The sequence below is a fragment of the Hordeum vulgare genome, chromosome 3H (assembly GCF_904849725.1).
Source record: "Hordeum vulgare subsp. vulgare chromosome 3H, MorexV3_pseudomolecules_assembly, whole genome shotgun sequence".
In the NCBI taxonomy this organism is placed as follows: Eukaryota; Viridiplantae; Streptophyta; class Magnoliopsida; order Poales; family Poaceae; genus Hordeum; species Hordeum vulgare.
Genome location: NC_058520.1, coordinates 47,759,516 through 47,770,557, shown reverse-complemented (window position 1 = coordinate 47,770,557; position 11,042 = coordinate 47,759,516). Strand labels below are relative to the sequence as shown.

The following is an 11,042-nucleotide window of genomic DNA, read 5'->3' as shown; positions in this document are numbered from 1 at the left end:
TTAGATGAAAGTCTGGATGTGAAGATCCATCTCATGTAAAAGGATTAGCCAGCAGTTTCTCAAGCATACCCAAAGGAATTTCATAAAAGATATTTTCAATAGGTACCTCGGGTTGAGGAGCAACTCCTCGTGCTTCCGTTTGTGGTGAACATACCCCGAACAAACTCCTCAAAGGAAGAGTTTCCATAGTGACAAGTGACAATAAATTTCAGCACAGTATATAAATGTTTCCTTACCAATTTCCACTTACCAAAGGCGCTTCACTCCCTGGCAACGGCGCCAGAAAAGTGTCTTGATGACCCACAAGTATAGGGGATCAATCATAGTCCTTTCGATAAGTAAGAGTGTCGAACCCAACGAGGAGCAGAAGGCTCTGATAAATGGATTTCAGCAAGGTAATAATTGCAAGCACTGAAAGTAGCGGTAACAAGTGATTGTGTAGCGAGGTGAAACGTAGAAAGCAAAGAGTAACAAGTAACAAGTAGTAGCAACGGTGCAGCAAGTGGCCCAATCCCTTTTGTAGCAAGGAACAAGCCTGAACAAAGTCTTATAGGAGGAAAAACGCTCCCGAGGACACACGGGAATTTTTGTCATGCTAGTTTCATCATGTTCATATGATTCGCGTTCGTTACTTTGATAGTTTGATATGTGGGTGGACCGGCGCTTGGGTACTGCCCTTACTTGGACAAGCATCCCACTTATGATTAACCTCTCTCGCAAGCATCCGCAACTACAAAAGAAGAATTAAGACAAAGTCTAACCATAGCATTAAACTAGTGGATCCAAATCAGCTCCTCACGAAGCAGCGCATAAACTGGGGTTTAAGCTTCTGTCACTCCAGCAACCCATCATCTACTTACTACTTCCCAATGCATTCCTCTAGGCCCAAATATGGTGAAGTGTTATGTAGTCGACGTTCACATAACACCACTAGAGGAAAAACAACATACATCATATCAAAATACCGAACGAATATCAAATTCACATGACTATTATCAGCATGACTTATCTCATGTCCTCAGGAACAAAAGTAACTACTCACGAGACATAATCATAATCATGACAAGAGGTGTAATGAATAGCATCAAGGATCTGAACATAAACTCTTCCACCAAGTAATCCAACAAGCATCAACTACAAAGAGTAATCAACACTACTAGCAACCTTACAAGTACCAATCGGAGTCGTGAGACGAAGATTGATTACAAGAGATGAACTAGGGATTGGAGAGGAGATGGTGCTGATGAAGATGTTGATGAAGATGCCTCCCCTCCGACGACAGGAGTGTTGGTGATGACGATGGCGACGATTTCCCCCTCAGGGAGGGAAGTTTCCCCGGCAGGATCGTCCTACCGGAGCTCTAGATTGGATCTGCTCAAGTTCCGCCTCGTGGCGCGGCGAAACCACGAAAAAGCTCCCGTATGATTTTTTTTCCAGGTCAGGACGCATCATATAGCAAAAGAGGGGGGCTAGTGGGCCTTCAGGCAGCCCACAAGCCTGCCCTGCGCCACCAGGGGGTGGTGGTGGTGGGCAAGCTTGTGGGGCCCTGGTGGCCCCCCTCCGATAGTTCTTTCGTCCAATATTTTTAATATATTCCAGAAAAAATCCACGTAAATTTTCAGGGCATTTGGAGATGTGCAGAATAGTGGACTAGGATTTGCTCCTTTTCCAGTCCAGAATTCCAGCTGCCTGAATTCTCCCTCTTCAAATAATCCTTGCAAAATAAGAGAGAAAAGGCATAAATATGGTACCACAAGTAATATAACAGCCCAAAAAGCAATAAATATCAACATGAAAGCATGATGCAAAATGGACGTATCAGTCTTTATGAGCAAACAAGTTGGATGCACCCCCACTAGTTCCATTGGAGAGCTTACCTTAGCTCATATGTGCATCCGTTACATGGCAATCCCTACTCCTCACATCATATCTATCATTTGACTTTCTCTCGCCTATGGTTTTCCTCATTGATGTGAGCCTTTCACACCCTTTTTGTCTTTCTTCCCCATCATTATTCTATTTTTCCATCCTAAGTGCCAACATATCTTGCTTACGCTCATCCATCGCATGAGTGCTCAAAGTCGAAAGGGAGAGGATCATTTTGACTTGTGCCTGACTAGTGGTCTGGAGATGAGTCAAAATAAGATTCCGAAGGAGACCAAGTGTGAAATTTTAGTAGATTGAGTTCTCAATTAAAAATATATTTTATGATCTTAACCCATCTCCCACTTCTTGCAAGCAAACACCATTTGGATACATTCGAGTCACGGACAGCGAGAGCTCTTGCACCTTTATGTTCTTACTTTGCTAGTTTCAATGCTAGATATAAACTCTTGCATGTTATTGTCTTGACTTTAATTGCATATCTTACCTGCTTCACTTTGAAGTTCTTATATGTGTGTTAGCATGTCATCACAGAAATCATTGTGTTATCATTTATCTACTCGAGGACGAGCAGAAATTAAGCTTGGAGATACGATACGTCCCAAACATATCTATAATTTCTGCTTGTTCCATGATCTTTTGGGTGACATTGTTATATGTTTTGCTACACTTTTATATAATTTTACACATATTTGGACTAATCTAATAACTCAGTGCACCCAATGCCAGTTTATGTGTGCTGGTGTCTATTTTGCAGATGCCTTTACCCAATTTTCCGAAGCCCGAAAAATTCTAGGAAAAATATATAAAAAATCAACGTAACGGAAGCTTTCAGACCACTGAAGATGGGCCAGAGGGGGGCCAGGAGCCGCCCAGTTGACCTGCTGGCGCGGCCTACCCCCTGGCGTCGCTTGGGTGGGGCCCACCTCCTCCGGTGCCCTTCTTTGGCCTATATTTAGTCCTCCGAGAGGAAACCCTTCCACAACTTCCAGAATCATGAATTTCTCCATCGTTCCGCCGCCGCAGCGCTTCCGAGATCGGGAGCGTTAGGAGACCTCTTCCTGCACCCTGCCGGAGGGAGGATTGACCTCCAGGAGCTTCTCCACCGCCATGGACGCTTCCCGGACGTGCTGTGAGTAGTCCTCCTTGCACCATGGGTCCATGACCAGTAGCTATGTGATGTCTTCTCTCCAATCTTGTGCTACAATGGTTAGTCCTTGTGAGCTGCCCTACATGATCAAGGCATCTATGTAATTATCTTGCTATTGCAATGCTCGGTTTGTTGGGATCCGATGGATTATGAGATTATGTTTAAATTGTTATGAGTTATATATTTGATTATACTTTTATATTATGGTCCTTAGTGATTCATGCATCTTCTCCGTTGTTATTTATTGCTTTGGCCGAGTAGTAGATTGCAACTCCAAGAGGGAGCGTTATGCATTATTGTGGGTTCATGCCCCTCGATGTCTAGCTTGATTGAGAGAAACATGAGACTAGGAGATGTGCTTTTGCCACCAGGGAGAAAACAACGGTGCTTGTGACCACGATTGCAAGGATTGTTTACCTTACGCATAGTTCGTTAATGCAGTTGCCCGTTGCTTTGAGTTTACACTTTGGGTGGGGCTCGCAACTTAATACCGGCGAGATGTTCTGGATAGATATCTCAAGATGGATGATTAGTAAGTAGATGCTGATGAATAAACGGTCTACTTGTCTTGGCGTACTGCCCATTACTATTGAACCTCTAACTATCAAGTAGCATAATTAGCATTGCGGTGCATTCATAATTCTATCAATTGCCCAACTGTGATTTGTTTACCCAAGCATAGTTGTTTATCGTATTTTGGGAGAGAGACATCATGTGACTCCGTTCCATATCACCATCATCATCTACACCTTCATCATTTGCCGTTTTCATTTACTTTTCCGTTGCAATCACTATTACTTTCCCGCTTGTGTTTTGATCCTTTGCAAACTACAAGGCCGGAGAGATTGACAACCTCTTTGTACTCGTTGGGAGAAAAGTTATTTGTTGTGTGTGCAGGTCCACGTCTTCTGCTAGCGCCAGGGTGGAAGACACCTACTTGTTGATCCTAGGAGTCCTATTGGTTCGATAAACCTTACAGTTTCCATGTGAGGGAAAACTTGCTGCTGACTACATCTCAACCTTCCACTTGGGGTAACCAACGAGGTGCGAGAAGTATATACATCATATTGTCATCAGGAGCATGCACCAATCCCATAGGCCAGCCAGAAGGTCCTAGAGCCTGATGGGACCCTGCAGCCGGCGGGCCCCGCCAACGACAAGACTGGTCAACGGCGGGCCCTCTGACTAGCCGGAGAGGCTGCCAGCTGGGCCCCTCGTTGTACCTTATATCCATACTGTAGGCCGGGGGGTTCATCTATAAAATCCCCTGCCCCCTTCCATGTAGAGGGTCGGTCATTCTTACGCACACACATTCACACAGGAGAGGTAGACTCTGTGCCGGCTGCTCCATCTACCTCCTTCATCGAACAACTCAAGGAGCATATTGTAGTTCCATTGGTTCATCAACCACTCCGACAGGACTAGGGGTGTTACCTTCCACGAAGGGCCCTGAACCTGGGTACATCGTGCATCTTGCATCGCTAGTTACCAATCCCGTTCTCGAAGCCCGTCGGTGTCCCTTCGGTCCCAACCACTCTCGATAAGCCTATCCATGGCATCTGTCGTGAGAAAACGACGACATTGGGGACAAGTTTGGTTTATGAAGTTCTTGCCTCTCAAATTCACTAACACGGGGTGGACATGCCCTAACTAGCAAATTGAGCATCAAAGTATTCTTATTCTGCCTCTTTATCAATTGTAATTCAACATTACTCTATAGCAATTTTGATCCTTGCTCTCCTAAACCTAGGTTCTCAATGTTATACAGTAAATCATATACATTAAATCCCTTTGTTTGCATCAGTGCAACTATGTTAAGATAAGTAACATCTGAAGTGTTGAGCTTCCTAACCAAAGCTTCTTGAGCATCAAAATGGATCCTAACCTCCCAAATGTCTTCATTTAAACTAGAAACCCAAGAAATATCAAAGTTTAGTATCACAGAAAATTAAAGAATTTAAAGGTTGGCCTACTACACAATTTTAGGTAATAATACCATATGCAAAACAAAGGAAAATGCTAGTATTGAGTACCCTAACTCACATTATGGCTTGACAGAACACAAGCATTAAATTTTAAAATTATGTTCACACTAAACAATTTCATTTAACTATAAGTATGTTCATAGTTAAGAAATTTTGTTAATAATTTCAATAAACCTAATTTTAGTTAACCTAGTTAGTAAAAAATTAGTTAATCAGCCCTAGGCCTAATGCACAATTTAGGATCACAAAACATAATTTCGAAAGCCTAATTGGAATGACAAACCCTAATCCCCTATTTAAAATCAGAAAAGAGGGGAAGATTAGGAACACTTACAGTACACGCCGATTCCATGTGTCCAATCTTGGCTGCAGCTAGGGTTCGCCATCCGCAACCGCTGCTCGTCGACAGCGCCGGCTTCGAAAAATCGTCGTCGTCGGTCGTGTACACAGAGTTGGAGTCGTCATCGTCGCCACCGCCGTCGATTCCCCCTGATGCACCATAACCGAAGCGGGAGGTCTTCGTCGCCGCAGTGTGCCACAGTCGCTGACGCCATGGCCGTCACGTGTCGGAGTCGCGGACGCCATTGCCTATCGGGAGAGATAAGGTTTGAGGGGAGAGGTGCGGGTGCGAGGGGGCTAGACGAAACGGTTCGACCGAACCTGGCTAAGAGTGACCGGGCCGGACTCGTCCTCGTCAGTGCGAGGGCACGCGCCGATACGCCAGCGTGGCACCTGACTGCCGGGCCTAATCGGTCAAAAAGGGCGTCAATACATATAAACAACGAGTTTAGCGTTTTTTGCAACAGGCTGTCCCAAAGTTGGTACTGACATATGAAGATTACAAGTATTGGTACCAATCTACACGTATTGTCCCATTTTTGATACCTCCATGCAATTAACTGAATTTATTCTGGTCCTTCCGGTAATGTGCATTCAGCGAGAGAAGACGTTTCCGTTAACTACAACGGCGTATGTACTGAATTCGTTAATTTTAAGATAATATATCGACTTGGCCGCTCAAATATCTTATACAATAGAATGTGCGTGTATGCGTTTATAAAAAATGAGTGTACATGAAAAATATCAAGTGTTCCCATCCTTGAGATGCTTCATGTTTATAGAAAATGAGCGTACATGGAAAATATCAGGTGTTTCCATCCTTGATATGCTCCCTATGCTTCAATCAATTTTAATTGTTTCCAAAATTCTGGAAAAAAAAATGTAAATATACATTGAGAAACCAAAAGGACAAATTCAGATGTGAATATTGTCAAGGCGAACACGAAGATGATTGCCGACTCTTTTGTGATTCTCTTTGACCCGTCCTCTTCGATCGAGCGAAGGAAAGACCAGGGAAAATTCCCTTCCATCAAACGCGACCCATCCGTCCACTCGACGAGGCGATTAGATTCGGATGACATCAATGAGTCAGCATCAGCATCAGCATCAGCATCAGCAAAAGCATATAAAGTGCTCAAATGAAAAACAAATAGTTGTCCATACAAAAGGAATCGCATTGTTTTTTTCTTGGCCCTCCGCAGCCACCAAGAGAAAGGTGGCCTCGCTTTTTTTGCCCTGGCAAACCTTCTTCCAAATTCCACCAACCTCCAGCCTCCGCCCTATAAATCGCCCCGCCGGCGCCAATTCGGCGACCCACCGAGCCAGCCACCTCTGACCCTGGGCGCATCCAAACAAAGGAGGGAGTCGCGCCCAGTCTACGCTAGCGGCCGATCACATCACCAGCTGCAGGCAGGGGATTAATTAAGCGGTGGGGGCGGGGAAAGCGCGGCGGCGGCGGCGGCATGGAGAGCTCGACATCGAGGACGAGACTGAATTGCATCAGCCTGGCGGACCCCGACACCCAGAGATCGGTCGCGCTCCTCAAGCAGGTTCGTTTCTTGATTTAGCCGCGGGGAATTTTGGTCCCTGGGCGGCGCATCAACGGCGGAAAGCTTGTTAGAGTAGCTTTCTTTCCCCAGATTCTCCCGAAAGTCGGCCACGGCTCGATCATGTGCCACCTTTTTGGGGCTATTAGCTGTATATATGCATAGTTTATTTCATACAGCATGTTCGTCAAAAAAGAGAGAGAGAGAGAGAGAGAGAAAACAGAAGAGGAAAGAGGTAGGAATCTGCTTGTTCACAAGGCAGGCTAGCGAGGTTGGGTTGCAGTCAATATAGAAGAGGAAGACAGAAGTGGTTAGCAAAAAAGTTCAGCAAAAGCAATGAGCCTGGCCTCTCTGCTTTTTTTCGGTAGTGTTGGTTATTGTTTATTGAACACAATAGCAGTATTGAATTGTACTCGTCATATTTCAGTTGTTGCTCTGACCTCGTTTACATGATCTATGTTTGAGCATTCTGCTTTCGGAGACCAAGGCTTGTCAATGGGAAGTGACCTAGAGTGACCTGCCATCTCTTACAGTTTGTTAAGATTTGTTGTGTTTCAAGAAAAGTCCAATTTTGTCCCCAAGGACGTGGACGGCATTTAAATTTCTATTTATTAGTTAGAGTCTTGAAATGTGCAGGGGCAAGGCTTGCCTCGTATACTCCTTCCCCAGACCCCCACCCTGCTGGTGTGGGAGCTTCTAGCACTGGGTCTGTCCTTTTAGGTGGAGTCTTAGAAATACATGTAAAAACGATTTGCAGTAGCGTGCATTTTCAAATAGTATCCTGATTATGCCAGGCTTGTCCTCTTGCATATAAAAAATGCATATATTCTGAAAAGGGACATGTGTGCCTGTTACAGTAAGACATCAGTCGTTATTACTGAACTCCTACTATCATCATCCCTGTTCTAGAAGTAGATAGCCAAAGTAACCCATGCAGTAAGGATTTCATTTTGGGAATAATAATTTTCTACTTGAGCTATGAACTACTTTCCAATACCATTATATATGTGCCATGTTTTCCTGTCACTTACTCTCTTAAATAACTATAGTTCACCATCGTCTAAAATTTCATTCATCGCAAACTATGGTCTTGTTCTGTTATTGCATTACATATCAGAAAGTGCAAGAAATGGGCCACTAAGAATGCCATAATGCAACCGTATGTTATATGAACGTGGTTAATATGCTGGTAGCTCTGTTTCTTCTAATAGCTTTGGACCATATTGTTTCTTAAAAATATATTCCATATTTTTTTCTTAGGCATGCTTGGATTCAGGCTTCTTCTATGTGCTGGATCATGGGATAAGCCAGGAATTCATGGATGAGGTTTTTGCCGAAAGCAAGAAGTTCTTTGAACTTCCGAACAGTGAGAAAATGAAGCTTCTCCGAAATGAGAAGAATCGAGGGTATACACCTATGCTAGATGAGATTCTTGATCCAGAAAACCAAGTGAATGGTAATCTATCGAGGCCCACATGTATTGCTACTTGCTACACCTAAGTTTACCTTTCTTGGTCACCAGCTTCATACAAATAAACAAACATCACTGCAAGTTGGGTTTCTTACAATATACACTTATGTCCTCTTTAGGTGACTACAAGGAAGGGTATTATATTGGTGTTGAGGTACCTACAGATGACCCACAATCAAATAGGCCATTTTATGGTCCAAACCAGTGGCCTTCTGAAGGTAAATTATATCTGTTTTCAAGTTCCTTTTTACTAAAGCACCTCTTCTGAAAACTGAATAATCAATTAATAGTAAGACATCTACAATATGCTTGTAGCTAGTAATATGGTAATGGACTATTGTGTTCTATTAACATTGTACTGTTGGTGTTTGGCACCTAAAAGTAACTCTTACATGGTCCTTTTTACTTGTTTCACACGTAATTCTCTTATTCCTCTCACAGAAGTATTGCCCAAATGGAGGGAGGTGATGGAGCAATATCACAGGGAAGCATTGTAAGTAAAAACCTAGTCTTGATTTCAAATTTAAGATTTCAAAGTGGTAAATGATTTTCCATAAAGCTGTAACTGACTTAATGTGAATGAATAAGTAGCATACATGAGTCATGTAAACCTGAGTTTGCAGACAAAGAAAATAGCCTCCAAGTATTCATACAAATGACCTTTTCAATTTTTCTTGTAGCCTCTGGTCAATGAGGTTTTATTTATTGGGTCAGAGGTTAACTGTATTCTTAGCTGGCCTGCTTTCTATTGGTTTCAGGAGAGTGGCCAAATCAGTTGCAAGGATCATTGCTCTTGCTTTGAACCTAGATGCAGATTTCTTTGATAGACCTGAAATGCTTGGCGATTCCATAGCCACATTAAGGCTCCTGCACTATGAAGGTGGACAAAAAACAGGTCATGCCTTCGTGTCAAATGATATTTATCCAGCATGAATCATGATGAATTCTTCCATTTGATGTTCTTTTTGTCATCAGGTCAAGTGTCAAATCCTTCTAAGGGAGTTTATGGAGCCGGTGCACATTCGGATTATGGCCTGATCACTCTCTTAGCAACTGATGATGTAGTTGGTCTCCAAGTAAAGCATCTTGAAACATAACCTTTTCTTGTGTATTTATTTTTACATTTTATTAACTGGGATTTGCCATCTGAATTCTGCAGATATGCAAGGACAGGAATGCTCAGCCTCAAGTATGGGAATATGTAGCTCCTGTTAAAGGGTTAGCCTGTTAAGCTGATTAGATTTATATCTCGTTCTTGATTGATGGTGGCGTGAAATTTTACCTGCTTCATAAGTTAAAAATCCTCACTCGTTTGGTCTTTGTTTCCCAGCGGCTTTATTGTCAATCTTGGTGATATGCTCGAACGCTGGAGTAACTCCCTTTTCAGGTTTGTGAATCTATCTCTGAAAGTACGTTCTTAGTTGTAATTGGCATTTCGATACTGTGCTTGCAGACCAAACTATGTATTCAGGGTTACTTGGATGACATGAATATGGCTTCTGTGATTTGGTTATTATTTTTATATTTACTTACAATACAATAATCATTTCCACAATTGTAGGTCAACTTTACATCGAGTGGTCCTGGATGGACGAGAGCGCTATTCCGTAAGTTTCCTTGTGTAACAAACGCTGAACCAGTGAAAGCATGTATTATTTAATTTTCCATGTGATCTTGGTTCGTGCAATTGATAACACAAAGCTCTTCTTTTTCAGTTGTATGTGATTTAAGGCAATCAGCATTGTGCCATAAAAAAGGTTGATTTTAATCGTGCTGTTTATTCCTTTCTTGGAACAGATTGCCTTTTTCGTGGAGCCAAGCCACGACTGCGTAGTCGAGTGCCTGCCAACCTGCAAATCCGAGACGAATCCTCCAAAGTAAGTTTTAAATCCTCCCAAGAATGACTAAAGTTGATCACTTATCCATCTCATCAGCCAAATTCATACACACCAAGCCTAAACGTTTGGGATCTTGCTGTTTGATCAGGTTCCCCCCAATCACTTGCTCGGCGTACCTATCCCAGCGCTACAAGGACACGCATGCAGATCTGAGCACTTACGGCAACGGCAAAGCCTGAAAGAAGCAGCTCTATTTTTTGCCCTGTTCACTTTCTTGCCTTCCCATCTACTAGTATGACGTGTAATGTTGCGGGTGGCAATAAGAATGCCCTTAGGACGGAGGATGGCAATGTTGTACTACTAATGTGCTAATATCAGTGTAACCATAGCTGTGGAGAAGTCATCATCGTTCATGTGGACATGAACAATGGTTGCCTTCTTTCTGAATGTGTACAAGTTCCGAAGTTTATCGCTCACCGTGGCCTTGTCTTTCTGAGTTTTTTGGGATGATAATCTTGGTGGTGTCTACATCAGCATTATACCATACCATTTTTGTGAAGATACCGTATGTGGTGCTCAGTTGTTGTGCGTGGCGTAACCTGATCTGCAGAATTATCTTTGCTTCCATAATATGACAGAGCCCATACGGCCATACAGAAGCGGCGGAAAGGAACAGTCTGTTAATTTTTATCAGAGTCTGCTACTGGTACTACTTGAAAGTGAAGTCTATATGACAATCACTGTTGTTGTACTAGTGTTTATCTCACTTCACTTTGAGTATCTAGATTATTTTTTTCGCGTTGCCTTCCTCGTGCATTTGATTTTATG

General features: G+C 43.0%; 1 protein-coding gene across 4 annotated transcripts; it reads left to right on the top strand.

Moving 5' to 3' along the window:
• Window positions 1-6,568: 6,568 nt before the first annotated feature.
• Window positions 6,569-10,690, top strand: LOC123442915 (2-oxoglutarate-Fe(II) type oxidoreductase hxnY). Of its 4 annotated transcripts, none has more exons than XM_045119096.1 (11): window positions 6,569-6,908; window positions 8,166-8,382; window positions 8,496-8,594; window positions 8,818-8,869; window positions 9,135-9,256; window positions 9,352-9,452; window positions 9,536-9,594; window positions 9,707-9,763; window positions 9,938-9,983; window positions 10,174-10,253; window positions 10,363-10,690. In XM_045119096.1, exons 1-11 carry the CDS (start codon window positions 6,822-6,824, stop codon window positions 10,451-10,453), a joined length of 1,011 nt encoding a protein of 336 aa, XP_044975031.1. In that variant the 5' UTR covers window positions 6,569-6,821; the 3' UTR covers window positions 10,454-10,690. The 4 variants fall into 4 exon arrangements, with proteins under 4 accessions (XP_044975031.1, XP_044975030.1, XP_044975034.1 ...); XM_045119095.1 differs by having other exon boundaries at window positions 6,570-6,908; window positions 9,135-9,271; XM_045119099.1 differs by having other exon boundaries at window positions 6,573-6,908; window positions 8,166-8,361.
• Window positions 10,691-11,042: the final 352 nt, after the last annotated feature.